Raw genomic sequence first — 18,551 nt, 5'->3', positions numbered from 1 at the left:
ATTCAAACCAAAGTGATAAAATTATCAGCTGTCCTCCGCACTTTCAGACCAAGTTCGGAACTAAACTGGCGTGAATGCATTAAAGGCTCTAAACTGTGATTCGCATCAATTAACTTATTTTTACTACTTCCGTGGAATTTTCATATCGACTAATATTTAGTTTCACCCTTGGCATTTATATTTAAAATTTGAGATTTACATTTGATATTTAGATTTAATATATAACATTTTGATTTAAAATTAAAAAATTTGATTTAACATTTAAGATTTACATTCAACATTTCGATTTAATATTTAGATTTTACATTTTTAATTAATATTCAAAATTTAGATATAACATTTATGATTTACATTCAACATTTAGATTTAATATTTAAATTTACATTTAATCAGAGTCTCTATTAATCCCAGGGGAAAATTGCTTTGAACTTGCTTTAATGTTTAAGATTTACATTTAACATTTAGCTTTAACATTTAAGATTTACATTTAGATTTAACATTTATTATTAATATATGACATTGAGTTTAGATTTAATATTTAGATTTAACATTTAAAATTTACATTTAAGATTTAGATTTTAACATTTAGATTTAACGTTTGGATTTAATATCTAACATTTAGATTTAACATCAACATTTTTACGTAAGAAATGAAAATAAATCCAAAATTTTTTTTTTTTTTTAAACATTTTATTGCTAAATTGCTGTTGCTAAGTTGCTGTTTATTTTAGCATGTGCCATTTTACAATTGGCATAAAACCTGTTGTGAAAAAGCCAAACCAGGGTTTTCAACACTGAGGGGCAACAAAGCTTGGAGGTGCAAAATGTTAACTACACACACTTGAGTAAGACTGACTCGCTGCAGCTTCAGAAATAGTTTTATTCATCATTGACATTGGCATAAAACATCAGTCTCTGTTGTGTTGAAGTTTTCCCATGATGCATCGTGTAAACATCTGTTCCACAGGCAAGAAAAACAAACGTACCCAACCACTGATGTGATGACTCAACACAAAAAAAGTTGCTTCATTGATTGCGTGTCACAGCCCGTGTTCCATTGCTGGTTCAAGTTCTTCAGTAGCCTGTCCACATTTCCTTTTTTTAATGACACAACAGTGTTAGAGGATAGAAATAAGTCCTAAAATTCATCCATTGGAGGCCATAGTGTAAAGGCTTAGGATGTATTTTAGAAATTAAATGAGTAAAGTTTGTCTTTAGTCAGATTTCATCACTTTAGTAACCATGGAGCCTGGCTTTGATCAAACGTTGAGTCATTTAAACACAAAATAAAAAAGTTCAGGCACCAAACCAGACGTCAGTAACGTCAGCCCCATATTTTCCCTTTAGGGTCAAAAACTAAACCATGACAAAGCAAATGAGAGGAAAAAACCCATCGTGTATCATCAAATCAGTTCATGTGCAACAAAAACAAAAAAAGTGCATGTGATTACGGTTTGTGAAAAGGAAGTAATTTTCAAAATAAACTCCTGAGTGAGAGACAAGTGTCATGTTCCTTTCAAAATAAAAGTGCAGAAACAAAGTAAAAGCTTGAGGTGCAATGATATCGGTGCTTTTTTTTTTTAGTCACAGCTGTGCAGGAAGAATTAAAGGTATGATTTTCCTCACATTGACCGAGGATTGTCTAAAAAAGAAAAAACAATTAAATTAAAAAAAATGTAATGGTACAAACGAGCCAAAAGGTGAAAGTTAATGTCCCAGATAAGTTCAACTCTAAAGTTTACAGATTTCTTATCCTGAGGGACGCACCCACCCAGGACATGTTACCAATTCATCGCAGACACACATGTTCACTCCCAGAGTAAATTTATTATCATTCTTTTAGTTTCTATGCAACAAAAATGCAAGAGAAATTTTGAAATTGGCTTCTGTGTGCGATTTTTTTAACTGGTCAAGAACTTTTAAGTATCAATAGTTTGAAACGAGCGCCAAACACTGAGGGGGAGGATGAAGGCCTGGTTCAAATGGAAAAATAAAGTCATAAATCTTTCATTTAAAATAAAATCCAAAAAGTGCATGTGATTATGGTTTGTGAAAAGCAAGTAATCTGCAAACTAAAGACAAATGTCACTTTCCCTTCAAAATAAAAGTGCAAAAACAAAGGAAACTGTTGCGGTGCAATGATTTTGGTAACAGCTGTGCAGGAAGAATTAAAGGCATGATTTTTTTTCTCACATTGACAGAGGATTGTCTAAAAAATATATAATTAAAAAAAAAGATCTAATGGTGCAAACGAGTCAAAAGGTGAAAGTTCACGTCCCAGATAAGGTAAACTCTAAGGAGAACAGCTTTCTTTGGTGGTTCCCAATTCATCGCAGAGCATCGCTACCATGGACGAATGATCGCAGATAAACACACGTTAACTCCTGGAGTAAATTTAGAGAAAGACGGATCTTCTTTATATCTAATCTTTTAGTTTCACTGCACCAAAAAAAAGTTTGCTTTAGTGTGCGATTTTTTAAAAACTTTTTCTCAGTATCGATAGAGTCTGAAATGAGATCCAAACACTGACGTCAAAGTTTACATCTGTCGTGAATAATTTCAGTTAAACTTCCACAGATTAAATGCCTGGCTCAAATAGAAAAATAAAGTCACAAACCTTAAAAAAAATGAAATAAAGAAAACATCCAATATAATTGCTAGATTACCAAATATTGATAGATCAATCTTAGATGAAGATTGAAAGGGTGGGGTGTAAGATGGACCAGTAACCTGCCCAGTTTTCTGAGCGTTTGGTCTTATGTCACATTTAATGAACAGGCCTCATATAATTCTAATCAGATTAGAGAGAAACCATAGATTATATGATATTCCACTGTGGCATCATTCAAACACATCCCTTCCATATTCACTGCAGTGTAAATGATGACTAATGCAAAGCTCTTATTGCATTTGGAGGAAATTGTTCCCCCTTAAAAAAAAAAAAAAAAAAGGGCGTTTTCACTGTGGATCGTATGATAAAATACTGATCACACAAAACCCCACTTTATAAAGCACACCTGCCCCTCCCCCTCCCACCCACAGCGGTTAAATGGAACTCACATGACGTAGTACGTCGTTTTCAAGCAGATAACTTCTGACATTCAGTTCACGTAAAGTCCCCCCTTGTTGTCAGCGTTTCACGCATCACGTGATCGTTAGAAGACGGGACGGTACACGAACGGTAGAAGGTAGAAGCTGCTTCCCCACCAACCAAAGTGTGAGGGAAGCAGCTGATTGGGTGACAGCAGGGGGAAACCCCTCCTCCTCCTCGTTACTAAAGGTTGCCCCAGCTGTTTGGAGACGGGAACTCGTCGACGTCACCGGATTCGTCGAAAGCTTTGTGGCCCAGGTTGAACGTCAGTTTGTATCTCAGACGAACTTTGTCCTTAAAAACAAGGAAGAAAAAAAGCATCTGGAATTAGTTATGATGGATAAACGTGGGCCAGAATTAAGGGTGTCACGATATAATTCCTTCACTTCCGATACGATACCGATAATGCTTCCTTGAGAGATTGGCAGATACTTCTATAAATATAATATCAGGTCAGTTCATACATATTTTTACTTATTTTATAGTGTGGAATGTTAGAAAAGGTTTGGTCAGGTAATATAAGGTTTCATATTATTTATTTCATATTACAGAAAAAATAAATCATTGTGTGAATGAAACGCAACAATATTTGCAGGGGCTCACAGTTTTCTCAGTGCTTGCAGTATTTTACCGAGAGATTTACCAATTAATTCATTAAAAATCCTACAATGTAATTTTCTCATTTTGTCTCTCATAGTTGAGGTTAGGAGTGTGACGATATCTCGATACAACGATATATCACAATATTTTTTTCGCACTATCGATTATCGATATGCTCACGCAAAGTATCGATTTTTTTAATTAATTTTTTTCAAAAACCTATTCTGCTTTTTCACTAAAATGTTCAGATACATCTTCACAGAAATGTTCTCACTGTTTGTTGAAGGAACCAATATATTGTTTACTGGAATATTATTTGTTTATATCAGGGGGGTCCAATTCCGGTCCTCGAGGGCCACTATCCAGCATGTTTTAGATGTTTCCCTCTTCCAACACACCTGATTCAAATGATCAACTCCTCATCCAGCTTTGCAGAAGCCTGATAACGATCCTAATCATTTGAATCTGGTGTGTTGGAAGAGGGAAACATCTAAAACATGCTGGATAGTGGCCCTTGAGGACTGGAATTGGACACCCCTGGTTTATATAAAGCACTATTGGAGATACTTATTTGTTTACATTGGTATGTTGACACTTATTTACAGAAATGTTGCATTAAATAGTGTCACTGTTCATAGGACACTTTTTCAATTTATTGTATTTCAGAGATATAAAATAAAAATTGTATTTTTTCACTTAATCTTTTTTTATTGTTATGTCAGATTATTGGAGATTGATTTCTGGCCAATATATCGATAATCGCAGTATAGTCATATCGTGAGCGGTGTATCGCTTATCGTATCGTGAGGTACCCAGAGGTTCCCACCCCTAGTTGAAGTATATCTATGATAAAAAAAATACAAGCCTCATCTCTCATCTTTTTAAGTGGGAGTACTTTCACAATTGGTGGCTGACGAAATACTTTTTTGCCCCACTGTGTATCACGATTGCAGTCATTTTAAATGTTATACTATTATAAAATCTTTCAATTTTCTTCAAATTATTACATTTCCCTTTATTTATAAAAAATAATAATACGTCAGTTTGTGTAGTGCTTTTCAAAAAACCTCAGACGCTTTACAGGAAGCAGCAAAAGTAGAGGAGATGATCTAGTGAAATGCTTGTGTGATTAAATAAAAATTGGTCACAAAATCAAGGACATTTAAAGTGAACATCCTGTTGGGACTGATATCTGTCACTTATTGCTTGAATATTGTCATTTTTTTTTAACATATTTAGTATTTTATGTATATGTAGAAGTGCAAAACTAGGGCCCAATAATGTTGAAACTACTCGCTTTCCCACACAAAAACTGTGGCCCACTTAAAATCAAACTGCCCCGTATTTGGCCCCTGAACTAAAACGAGTTTGAATCCCTGTATTAAACAGAGAACAATAGTCAGCAACAGTAGATATAGATATATTTATGATATATTTATGTATTGGAGATTTTAGATTCAGGCTGATATAATCTGCTAAATTTTTTTCCATTTTTGTTGCCAATATGGGACTGATATCCAAGCTCAATATTGGATTGGGACACTCTTAGTGATAAGTGTGTTTATACTAAACAGACACTTTTAGTTTTGTTTAAACAAACCTGTGCAGGCTGCAACGAGTCTAAAATGCACACAAGTCAACAAAAATAAAAGTGATTTCAACCACAAGCAACATCTTTAATATAAATATCTTATGATAACTTTTGTTCATCAACTGCCTAAAAACGGAAGTGTGAAATGGCGTCTGTACCTTCTGAGGGTTGGCCAGTAACAGAATCTGTGTGATGGCAGCAGGAGGAAGGATGGGGTTAAAGGCTGGGAGCTCAGTGCTGGATGGGGGCTGCAGCTTCACCTTCATCACCTGGACAACAAAGAGGTCCGTTATTTTTGAGTCTTAATCAGGGCTAATAATGAGGTTAAAGCTGCTGTGTGTTAATAGAAGGAGAAACATGCACCTACTTTTGGCACAGCTGCCTGGAAGCGAATGTTGGTGACGGGCGTGGGAGCAGAAGAGAGCATGGAGATGATCACCACCAGCACATCAGGTCGGGTGGGGGGGCACCCGTGGGCGAAGGTGAACAACACCCTCAGGCTGTGTTTGTCAAAAACGGTCACTGGTAACATGCTGCCTGGAATATACCAACATCCAGTGTTTTTACATCCACGTCCCAACATGGCTAACCGCTAACTGTTCCTACTCACTGGGTTTGATGGACTCCAAAGGCACGTTGACATCTGCTAAAGAGATGCTGTTGTCATAAGAGTCGATGGCTGGTGACGAGTTCTTCTGTGAGACGGTGACGCTGGAGTGGAGGACGACATCGTGCTGCTCTCCAGGAGCACAAGATGACGAGAAAAAGGAGGAGGAAGAGGTGGTGGTGTTAGTGGTGGCAGCCAAAGCAGCTGGATTGGAGCTGGACTTGGTCTGAAGATCCCGTAAAGGGACTTTGGAATGAGGCTGGATCTTATCCCTGCAGGATTCATCAAATTATTCACATGAATTCACCCGTTTGTAATAAAACTGAAAACTCTTCACTCACCATTTGACCTGCTGGCTCTCTGGAGGGAGCGAATGCTGCATCAGCGTCTTTCCCAGCAAGTCCAGCTCCTCCATGGCTTTGGGAACAGCTGGAACACCTGGATGTGCTGCTGGTACAACAGCTGGAACACCTGCATGTGCTGCTGGTACAACAGCTGGAACACCTGCATGTGCTGCTGGTACAACAGCTGGTAGCAACACGGCAGGTGACGTCGATCCAGGAGTGGATGTGCTCTCTGAAGACTAAGAACACATGCAAATGTTTAGTACATGAGATGTTACTGATCCTGATTCTGGATGCACGTTCCTGTCGGGTGTTAAAATTATCTTCCACTGTTTTTACAAATGTTGCCTAAAACCTTTGAAATGTACTTATTAGAAGATCTATGCCTAACAAAATGCATTATGCACCATCTTCATTTAATTGCCTTCTAAAAATGGGACTAATTTACAAGTTTGGAGCCTGTGTTCCACCATCTTTAAATCAAGTGATTGATGATGTCACAGGGCCCCACTGCCTGTAAACATCCCATTGTTTTCCATTGGAGTGAAACATTCAGCTTGATTTTTAGATCATTTAGCAACAATTTCGTTCAAAATGACAGTTTGTCCAGCTTTGGTTGTTCTAAATAATCAGAAAAAGTTGAAGATGTCGATGTAAACCTCTTGTGTTTACCAAAGAGGATAAAAAGTTGAAAAAGATCTTCGGTCTTAGGGGGCAACAGTTCCAACTCTGCGGTTTTGTAGTACACAATGAAGCAGAGAAGAAGAGCTCTCCTAAGGGACCTTTACTCTCCCTTAGACATTGTGCTGACACGCTCTTGCGGCTAAAGTTAGCAAGTAAATCTAAAAATCAGGCTGAATACTTCACTTCAACAGAAGTGGGTTGTTTACAGGCAGTGGGGCCGTGTGACTTCATCAATCACGTGATTTCAAGATGGTGGAACACAGGCTGTAAAATGGTAAATTAGTCCCAATTTTAAAAGTGAATAATGATGTGATTTGTTAGGCATTTATATACTGATAGACCAAGACCCATGTACAGGACTTTGCCTTACAGTTATAATATTTCTGGAGAGGAGTGAGTGTAAAACTGGGCTCTTTCTATGACATTAATCAAAGCATCAAGTGAAAGTAACATTTTTAGTTTCTCACCTGAAACCTGTTGTGAGCGTCACAGTTTTCCCCTGCATTCAGGCCTGGAAAGATCAGAAAACAACACACTACATTTCATCCAAATGTTTTTTCCAGCTGAGTCCAGAACACACAGTGTGTTTGTGGGAAGAAGAAAAAGACCAACTGAGCTGCTGACTTGCTGCTTTTATTGCTGGTTGGAGTTTTCATCTTTGATTAGCGCTGTGGATTTTACACACCAGATGTGCTTTTTCTGCTTACCCAGTGACATGAGCTCATCGTCCATGAGGTTCATTCCCAGGTTCTGAGTCAGATCCTGGAGGCCGACGGACTCGAGGCTTGAAGGTGCAAAGTCGGCTGAAACATTCAGTCCCGTCAGGTCTACGAGTGTTGAACTACTGCTACTGTCTGCTGTGGAGGGAAACATTCTTCTGTGAGGGGGGAAATAATCTACAGCTTGGTTTTAAACAAAAAGCCAACCTATTTGTGAGGGCATCGCTAACCCATCCTTTGTTACGTCCTCGCCTTTTACCAGCTGCCTGTACTTGTTGATGGCCAGTGTCAAGCTGTCATTGGCCTGCAGGATGTCAGCTGTGGGCAGAAAATAGAATAGAACAAACCGAGCTCCCTAATGCAGTAGTTCTCAATCTTTTCAGACCATGACACAGACATGAACATTGAAGAACAGTCATGTGGGGACAGGGCCTTCTATAAGAGGGAATAAAGGGGAGATCTTTTTGGGGTCCATCCATAAAGTCAGCAAACTGATGGTCCATTGTTCTATGAATCTGTGATAAACACATTTATTTATTTAACTGTATAATATCCACTGTTATCCAGGAACTTTATCATTATTTGTGTCATAGTATATAGTCATCTTAATCAGGAATAAAATGGGTTAAAAGTGACCAAAAATGGTGGAAAGGGTGGTAAAATGGGATTTTCAAAACCACAGAAATTGGTTTTTAAAAGATACAAATTAGAGTGGCCAAAAACGTACAGAAAATGTGATAAAAAGGATTCAAAGTGTCAATATTGGAACAATTAGTTTAATCTGGTAAATAATCGGAATGACAAATTGTGAATGTGGTTAAATTGGCAAAAATAAGCATGAAATATGGTGATAAGAGGTTAAAAGTGACAATAATGGGTCAACATATGAAACATTAGGTGGAAAAAGTGGTGGAAAGGGTTTATAAGTGCTGAAAATGTCTTGAAAGTGGAACAAATGTGCAGAAAAGGCATTCAAATTTGAAGTGTCAGAAATGGGAGTAATGTAGCAAAAATGCATTAAAAGGAGCAAAAATATGGCAAGAAAAAGGGTAACAATAAGAAAAAATGAGCTCAAATTGTTAAAACAAATATTCTTAGTATCTTCAAGGCATCTGGCGACGCCCTCCCAGTGTTTCACGACCCCAAGGTTGAGAACCCCTGCCCTAATAAACTGACATGCTGTCGTTTGAGACCTCCAACCAACTATACCTAAAGCTTCGTCGCTGTCTTCTGTGTCGCTCGCTAATCTGAACAGCGTGGGCCTCATCTTCTCACAGCGCTGATAGAGATCCTGTAAGTCACAGGAAAGGGTTTAAAAACCAGAAACCATGGCTGCAGGATTACAAGGCTGTGTTTAACAAACCTTAATGAGCTCCTGGTTGCTATGAGAGCAGCTCTCCTTGCTGTAGCCCTCCAACAGCTGACTCAGCAGACGGACGCTCTCGTTCACCTCCTGGATGGCGTTCACTCGCTTCGACACTTTCTCCACTCGCTTTTGGTCCTGAATTTAAACAGAAATTATGGCAAAAATGAAACACATTGAGGTCAGAATTCATTTGTTTGTCAGATGTTGAAAAAAGACAACTTTTAGGTCAAGTGTACTTTTTGTGATTCTGGAATAGGGCTGCAAAGTAAAGAATTTAAATGGGGATTATTTATTAGAGTTAACCGGAAATGTTGTGTAATTTCAAATACATTTATACATTTTAGTATTTATGCAAAATAATACAATTAAAAAAACCTAACATTTCAAATAGGATTGCAAAATTAAGCAAATTTTCAAAGTTGGAAACTTTTTCATGGGAATTAAAAAGGAATTTACTAAATTAAAGTTTGGCCCTTAGCAGGGATGTTAAATATAATTGGTAAAATAGATTTTTGCATCCTAATAGCATACATATCTCAATTAGTTCAAAGAACTCTTAATTTAAAATATTTAAATATTTCACCTTATTTCAACAAAATAAAATAAAAATTGGGCACAAAATCAGTGAAATTTAAAAGAAAAACGACAGATATGTCATTAAATGCGTGGATATTTCCGTTGGGTGGGTGATATAGAAATAAAATCATATCACATTTTATTATTTGTAAAATCCCATGAACGATTTTATCATAATTTTTTAATTTGTATTTTACAAACTATTTTACAAGTTATTTACCAGTAAAACAAAACAATTGACCAACATAAAATCATAGCACCTAAATGGGAAAAAAAGATCAAATATTATTAAAGTCAGGGTACATTTTCGAGCAAACTTGTTCCAAATACAATTAAAATTAAACAAAAAAGACCCTTTTATTAATCACCAGCAGCAATATATCAACATTTTGTGCCACTTTTGACCTTTTCCTTCATTAGGGATGAAATGTGTGTTTTAATTCTGTATTTTGGATTTTTTTCAGGGCAGGTCAATCCAAGTATCATTTGTTCATTAGTTTTTCATTATGTAACAAAAACGTGAAAAAAAACCAAAACCAAAATGAAAAAATGGAAAACGCCTTGTTTTTCAAATTTAAGCTCTTTTACTTCGGTACGAAAAACGGAATACGAACACCTTTATTTGTTTTCTCGATTACCAATTTACCAAAGTACCAAAGAATGAATGATACATGGATTCTGGTCTTAAGTTTCTAAAGCATTGAGTTATTGGGTACGTGGCTCCTTTAAGAAAGTTTCAGCCTGGAGGGGTTACGTGAGAGGTGTGTCCACAGCCAGGTGAGAAACGTATTAATTCTAAACACATTCTATTCTATGATGAGAATTACAAACAGGACTGTAGATGTGTGCGCGTGTGGGTGTGTGTGGGTGTGTGTGGGTGTGTGGGTGTGTGGGTGTGTGTGTGTGTGCACACCCTGTAATCTATTATCACAGCTGGTGACTCACCTCTTGGACCATTTCCTTAATGAGTTTGTTTGCAGCTCTCAGATCGTCAGGGTGGGAACTGTTCAGTAAACGAGAAAGTGTCTAACACAACAGGACGAGACACGAGGGAATGAATAGAGATTAGAAAGTGATTGGTCACATGGGGCCAATTTTTTATCACCATACACACGACACTTGGAAGATGTAAATAGATAGTCAAACATAGAGTGTGGATTTACTATTTCCACATCTGCGTACCAGTCATTTCTATTCACATCCTATTAAAACATAGGCCTACGTGTGAATACCTTGGATTTCTCCTCATCCTCAAAGATGGCACTTGTGGATCGTGGTGGAGGAGGTGGGAGGGGCTTATCATCAGGAAGCACTGGATCCTGTTTGACAATGCCTGGAAACACCAAAGACGATCATTAGCCTTGTGACTTTTTAATCACCCTCAACACAACAACTGCAACTCCTTTTTACACAGTTAATATCTGATTATTAATGCACTGACTGCACTTTATCTCTAAATAGACAATGAAAGTTCACATTCTGTATCCTCCGTCTGATCATTGTTTATTTGAGGGAGCTGAGGTTTCACTGTCCCTATGAAACACTTCACTAATATCTACATATCTAACAGTGACATCATTAAAAAACACAGTGTTATCCATGATTACTATGTCAGTGATGTTACAATGTCTCAGCGTTTTATATTGACATGCTAGCACTTTTACTTTGTTCTGTCGCATTGGTATGTTTAATTTGAACCAGCTCTTTCCATGAAGCACTTTATTCCAAGCTGAATAAATACTTTATTTTGAACTATAAAAAAAATAAATTAAGGTGTACACATACATCAAAGTACACACTTTTGGAACCTGTTCATTTAATATATAAAATAAATGAAATAAACAAATGGTTTGAACTCATAAACCAAAATAAACTGCACATTTCTTCATTTATAACCATGCACAGTTGAACAAATATATATATATATATATATATGTAAAAAAAGAAACATAAAATGAAAAATGTAGGAAAAGTTTGCTTATGTTCCTGGTTTAGAATTTACATGTCGTATTTTTGTTATATGTATTTCTGTCTGTGGGTGTGTTTCTGTCTGTGGGTGCGTGCGCGTTCTGTCCCGACGGTTCGGGCTTAATTTTGATAGTTATACCACGGGTTTGGGCCGGGTTCAGACGTTGTGCTTTAAATCAAGTGATGTGTTTGGATAAGCACCAAAAACATGCAGAAAAAAAACTCACAAATGGATGCCAACTCCCCTCAGATCATTTTACCGTACATGCATTCAGAGAAATCAGCTTCATTTGGGTCGTGATCTGTCGGGCTTGGGTCTTCATTTTAGTAGGGCTGCCAACTTTGGTCGTTTAGTCGACTAATTGGTCGATGCTGTCATTGGTCGACCAAGATTTTCATTGGTCGACCAGCACTGGTATCAGTTTCAATACCGTAAAAAAAAAAAAAAAAAAAAAAAAAAATGCAATGCACTTATATACAGTAGGTGATACGGATTAAATATCAATATATCCTATGTGTTACGCTTCAGCTGTCAGTGCGCAGTGCACTGTCCTCAGAGCAGAGAGGGAACAAATTAAGACAGGCTTGAAGCACAAGCATCCACTGTTAAATCAATCCTTTATCTGCACAAGAACATGGATTATCCTCATATTAATACGTGGATTATGTAAATAGATCTGCTGTCTCTGGCGCCGCAGGCACACTGCGCACCTGTGTTTGACGTGCGTTTGAATCCCTGTGTGCTGATCTGATGTTGACATTAACAGTTTGTTAATAAAAGCAGACTTACCACTAAAACAAACATAATTATGTCATTTGTATGAGGAAAAAATAGGTTTTAATTGTCGGTTTCAGGTCGGGCTCTGATATAAATACCTGTAGGTTTCACGTTTGCTTTGTCGGGTTCTGGTCAAAGCTTGAATAAAGTTCATTCTCCGGTTTTTTTTTTTGGGCGACTAATCGCTACGTGTGCTATGGTCTTGGTCAACCAACCATTTCCTTGGTTGACTACAGCCCTACATTTTATGGCCCGATTAAAGCTCTTCTCCCACCACCGTCACGGTCTAAACATTCACAGCACCCCTTATTGTCAAAGCACATACTGTGAACTGTATCGATTTTAATTCCCTCTAATTTGCATCAATTTTTAACCAATTTAAGATATATCCTTACATCCCTACTACATAGTGTAGCCTTTGCTTAATAAAACACATTATGTAACAATTACAATGACAATATATTGTGTTCACAATATATTTTTATTTAAATGCTCGATATAATTACTAATTATTTTTCTAAACATACTTTTTGTGCGTTTTTATTTCAATCAATGGCTGAAATAGCATCCGTTTTGCATTGTGTGCTTGAGGCTCTGTAATTTACTTTTAAAAAGTGCTATATACCATTTAAGTTGAGTGTAATTATTAGTATTTAGATGTAGGAGTAAACCTTTCTAACACAGTGAATCCAGAGTGCATAAAAGTTCATTCTCTTTGTGTTGGTTGTTGTAGTCTTCTGATTTTACATACGCTCACCCTGTTTTTTCAGCATGTGATACGCGTCTGCTATCTTAGTCTCATCAGGCAGCTTCATCGTCCAACTGTACATCATCTCTAAAACCTTCCGCTTCACTGGTTCTGGAGCTCGTGATCCCAAGTACTACAGAAAGCAGAAAGAGAGGAGCGTCAAAACGACACTTTCATTGGTTTTCACGCCATAAAAAGCACCAAAAAAATAATAAAAGATCACAAACGACCTGCAGTCACACAGTAACAGACGACAGCTTTTTACCTTGGGTGAGACTACTTTGATAAGTTCATTCAGAAATCTAAACTTTCCCACTTCAATGTGAAATCGCCGCCCACAGTTCTTCATGCACGTCTCAAGGACCTGGAAAAGATTAGAGAGCTGTTACTGTTTAACGATTGGTTTTACCTGATGGTGAATCATTTTGGAAACAGATTAAACGCAGCCAGTTTCCATGAATGAATAAACGTTGGGCTGGTTGAAGGAAAAAAAAACCTCAGTCTTACTGTGAGCGCCTGCATTGCCTCCCACTCCTGCGGGGACTGGATTTTGTGAGCCAGGAGTCTGGTGGCGAGCTGAGGGCTAAAAAACACAATCAGGAAACACAGAAATATAGCAAAGTGAAAGGTAGGGCTGGGCAAAAAATGGATTTATCGATTTATCAAATTTGTAGATAAAAACGATTTTTATTTTGCGAAATCCAGTTTAAAAAAAAAGAAATTCAAATTTTGATTATATATATATATATATATATATATATATATATATTTTTTTTTTTTCCCCACAATTTTTTCGGACTTTTTCACGTTCCGTCCTTGTGGGTTACCGTAGTGCGATGTGAGCCAGGCCCCTCTTTGTTTACCCTTTGAGTAGACTATATGTGTGCCACAGGCATGTTTAATGTTTTATTCACACTATAGTGCTGAGATGCTACGGGAAGAGTTTATTATTCTTTTTAATTGTAATGTTATATGTTATAGAATATGTAGTTATATGATTTCTTAATCAGAAAATTTAAGCTACTGTGAAGTTGATGTTGCACTTTTGCTTAAACCTGGGTTAAAGCTTGTAAAAGTTGCACTTTTGACAATATATCTGATAGGGTTGAGTATTGGCAACTATGATACAAAACGATATGTATCACAATACAATATTATCACAATATATTGCGATATTCTACCCAGTTAATATCTAAATTAAGTGCAGAGATGAAAAACCAAGTTGCTGTATATATTCATCAGAAGATATTGATCATTCAGAGGACTAATTGAGTCAAAACAATTTGCTTCAAAACATCCCATTTAAGATTTATTATTAGTGTTTTTGCACATTTTCACTGAAAAAAAAAAGAAAATGTAGTTTTACACACTGCCATCAGAAAATAAAGTGCAACAAGTAACCATTGCAACACATTGAAAGCATTGTAATCACTGTAAGTGAGAAGATAAAGGATAAAGTACCCTGAGTTACTGACAAATGCACAAAAATAAGTAAAAATGTATCCTATTGTGTCAGTTTGAACACTGACCTGAACAGATTATATGAAAATAAAATGCCTGTGCATACATATTGCATATGTGCTCTATGTCACTGAGCACACTGACCTGAAAAGTATGAGGAAAATAAAGGTCACATTTTCTTTCTTTATTTATTTTTTTTAAATCGATTTAAAAAAAAAAAAGGAAAAAAATCAGCGAAATATTGTGAAATTGATTTTTTCCCCACCCCTAATATCTGATGTCTGCAGTCATTTTTAAGTGCATTGAAGAAAAAAAAAATCAAAAATCAAAACTTGAATTTTTCTTTAAACAAATCTGACATTTTTTTTAGGCAAAATTGCTCAGCCCTATTGAAAAGCTGAAATTAGAAATAAAGTAGGTGCCATCTTTTGGTTGTTTTAAAACTAAAATATTCTACGTAGTCATGAACAGGTCAAATCTCACCCTTCTGGTTCATTTTGAAGGTGATCACAAAATCCATTGATGTTGTCCCAGTCTGTTTCTTTATTCAGAGGGTTGGTCGCCTTGTCTGTGTACAGAAAGGAAAACACAGAAATCACACAAAAAATGTACTTTTGATGAGCTTGAGTGAATTGTAACAAATGTTTTCCATCATGCTAACTTCATAATGATGATAGAAATGATCTTGAGTAGTACATGAACTACAAATATAAACATCAGTCTTGGTCCCACATCAGGAGGGAGACGACCAGAAATGATGAAAAACTATAGAAAAAACTATATATTCAGGAAGTCTAAATACTATTTCATATTCACTTATTTACAACATGGGATTCTTTGAAATGTGTTTTCTCACTCATTTATTCTATTATTAAGTAATCTGAGAAAAATTTAGTTGTCAGACAAAAAAAGGGGGCGGGACTTGGATTCAGAAATGGGTTGAAATCATCACAACACTAACATAACTAAATAGAAAAATACCTCAATTTGCTTATTTTGCACAACCAAATAGGGATGTAAAGATGAATCGTGAGGGAGTTAAAAATTCATTTGAAGGTGTCACAGTTCACATCGATACTGTAATTGATATCGCAGTACTTAAAAAGAAATATATATATATATACATTTATTTTTTTTTACAGCAAATGGCGCTATCTATTTAGAATTTGAAATTTTTGAAATTCAGGACGCACCACCGTGTTTTAAATCAGAAGAACATGTAAAATACAAGAAAAGAGGAGCACAGAGAGTTTGTTTATTTATATTATTTCTTTGTTATGGGATTTGTTTTAAAGTCCAATTGTTAAAGCACAAAATGCATTTTCAGTGGCACTTTTAAAAAGAAAAGGAACTATTATGCAGTTTTACATAGTTTACTGTCGAGCCAGAATTTAATTTCTTCTTCATTTGTATTATTTCATTATTTATTTCATTCAGAATTCATTTTTAATTAAATTGCATTGTTTTGCATAGTTTATCAAGGGATTCTTTTGATAATGAAAGATTAAAAAAAAAAATAGTACAGTATTTTTATTTTTGAAAAAACAATTGAATATTTTTCAGTCATCATTTTTGTCTCATTTTTACAGTTAAATGTTAACGTTTTCTATCACTGTATTGCACAGATGACATATTTATCAATATCCTGTTGTTTAGACTACATTTATAACTTTATCATGCTATTGTTATTGTATTTTGACAGTTATTGTTATTATGAACTGTCCTGTTTTTTACCTTGTATTTTCTCGTTTACCTGCCCAGGGACTGCTAATGTAAATGAGCTATAAGGGTGAGTATCGGCAAGGATGTTGCAGAGCGATACATATCACGATACTTGGGTCACGATACGATATTATCACGATGTCACAATATATTGCAATATTCTACCCAGGTAATATCGATATATAATATATTGATCATTCAGAGGACTAATTAAGTCAAAACTATTTGCTTCAAAACATCCTGTTTATTATTATTATTATTATATCTACTTATTATATCACTATTTACCGGAGTGGAGGTGCGGAAGTGGCACAATTTTCAAGGTTTTTATTTATAAATGAGTCAACATGCCCAGTAGTTAAGCTGCTCCGCTGACAATGACAATGTCTCCAGCAGTAGAAAACACACGTCCACAAAAACGTGAAAAATACAATAACAAAAATATTGATATATATATACATATATATGCACACAAAGTATTTTTCGGACTATAAAGCGCACTATCAATAAATGGATATGACCGGGTCTATTTTCATACATAAGGCGCACCGCTTTGTTATTGTTATTGTTATTGTTATTATTATTATTATTATTATTATTATTAAGGCTCATTAAGCAAAACAAAATAGTCTGATAAGTCAAACTTTATTCAACTCATTAACATTAATTCTCAACATTGTTCAGGTTTAACACATAAAATATAGAACATTACACTGACTTTTTCAGTTCAGTATGTTGAAGCACAGTACAGGTACATATCACTCCACGAGGCGCCTGACTACGGTAGCCCTGAAGTGCCAAAAATCCATCAAGTCGTGCAGCTTCATAGTTTACCAAAGTTGTACTAAAACATTTTGACATATTAATTTCATACATAAGGCGCACCTGATTACAAGGCGCACTGTGAGAAAATTAAAGGATTTTAAGTGCGCCTTATAGTCCGAAAAATACGGTATATATTTTTTAAATCAATATCCAAAAAAATTGCGATATACGATAAAATCTGATATTCATTTTCTGGCTGATATCGGACCAATAACAGATATCAATATCGATCGGGACACCTCTATCAATAATAGCCTGAAGCAAAATAGATCCATGATATTTTTTTATCCACACCTTTAATTATCCAGTTTTGTTGTTCTGCTGCAGGAGACCATGATACACCTCACGGTTTATGTCTTATTCTAAACATCAGTGGTGATTTGACCACATCTACACACATGTACAGTACTGAATTACTGTGATTTGACAGATAACTGTGTAAACGTTGTTGTCCCTGAGCTGTCAATCACGATTTGCTGCTCAGTTCCTGGTTCTGGGTTCTCCACTCACTGCTGGACGTCAGTGGGATTGTGTGTCCTAATTAAGACTAATGACACATAATAGTCAAGTATAATTTATATTAACAAAAACTAATTTCCGAAAAACATGAGAAACGCAGAGTAAATAAGATGATAATAACCGAGTTTGTCACTTAAAAGAAGCTGTCACTGATTTGATGACATTTGCTCTGTGAGCCTAAAATCTGCCCTCGTCAGCAAAATCCCGGGAGTCAAAGTGTAAATATTTGAACTCTGTGTTTAGTATCAAGAGATCTGCAGCTGATTCACACTCTAAACCTTTACCAGAGATGAAATAAAAGAGGACTTACTGATGCGAGACTGAAGGTTGGCCTCATCTGAAGACGCCGCCGCCATCTTTAAGCATTATTCCAAACAAGAGCCAACTCTCGCGTGACTTTTTATAACATCTCGCGATAACAATGGTTCATTTATGTTCCCTCTTTATTTTCTCGTTTTACGAGAATATTTGGTAACGATAAAAAAGATCTACGTTGTTTTTTTTTATGTTGTTGTTTTTTTTTTTACATAAAGAGCACAAAAGATAAGACAGTAGAAATTATTCTTACAAAATGAGAACTTTTTATTTCATTTTTTTTTTTTTTTACGAAAAACATATTTATCAACTTATATGAATAAGGGTGAAAACACATTAGTTTAATGGTCGCTTCAAGTAATAATATAATATATATATTATCAAAAAATGGTTGGTGACGGCTACAATTATGCCTTATAAAATGTAAATAAATGTATTCATTTACTTTTTGAAAAGACTGAAGGACTGTAATTAAAAAAGCCTTTATTCCATTAGAGCTATTTAATAATAATAAAAAACAAAAACAAAAAAACATGCCAACATGTTTCAAATTTTTTTTATGATTAAATAGTCCTAATGAAATACAGGTTTTTTAACAACTGCGTTGCCTCAGATCTTTTCAAAACTCTAAGTTGGA

General features: G+C 35.7%; 1 protein-coding gene across 2 annotated transcripts; it reads right to left on the bottom strand.

The window, feature by feature from the left end:
- Positions 1 to 862: 862 nt before the first annotated feature.
- Positions 863 to 18,006, bottom strand: LOC114466817 (ADP-ribosylation factor-binding protein GGA1-like). Of its 2 annotated transcripts, XM_028452598.1 has the most exons (17): positions 17,910 to 18,004; positions 15,017 to 15,101; positions 13,580 to 13,655; positions 13,338 to 13,436; positions 13,082 to 13,205; positions 10,811 to 10,911; positions 10,524 to 10,604; positions 9,000 to 9,137; positions 8,846 to 8,927; positions 7,844 to 7,954; positions 7,625 to 7,774; positions 7,385 to 7,428; positions 6,231 to 6,472; positions 5,893 to 6,161; positions 5,650 to 5,819; positions 5,441 to 5,551; positions 863 to 3,385 (listed from the first exon to the last, which is right to left on the bottom strand). In XM_028452598.1, exons 1-17 carry the CDS (start codon positions 17,953 to 17,955, stop codon positions 3,275 to 3,277), a joined length of 2,040 nt encoding a protein of 679 aa, XP_028308399.1. In that variant the 5' UTR covers positions 17,956 to 18,004; the 3' UTR covers positions 863 to 3,274. The 2 variants fall into 2 exon arrangements, with proteins under 2 accessions (XP_028308399.1, XP_028308408.1); XM_028452607.1 differs by lacking the exons at positions 863 to 3,385; positions 5,441 to 5,551 and having other exon boundaries at positions 5,669 to 5,815; positions 17,910 to 18,006.
- Between the last annotated feature and the right edge of the window lie 545 nt (positions 18,007 to 18,551).

Source organism: Gouania willdenowi, chromosome 1 (assembly GCF_900634775.1).
Source record: "Gouania willdenowi chromosome 1, fGouWil2.1, whole genome shotgun sequence".
Lineage (NCBI taxonomy): Eukaryota > Metazoa > Chordata > Actinopteri > Blenniiformes > Gobiesocidae > Gouania > Gouania willdenowi.
The sequence above is the reverse complement of the archived record's forward strand: the minus strand, read 5'-3'. Positions and strand labels throughout refer to the sequence as shown.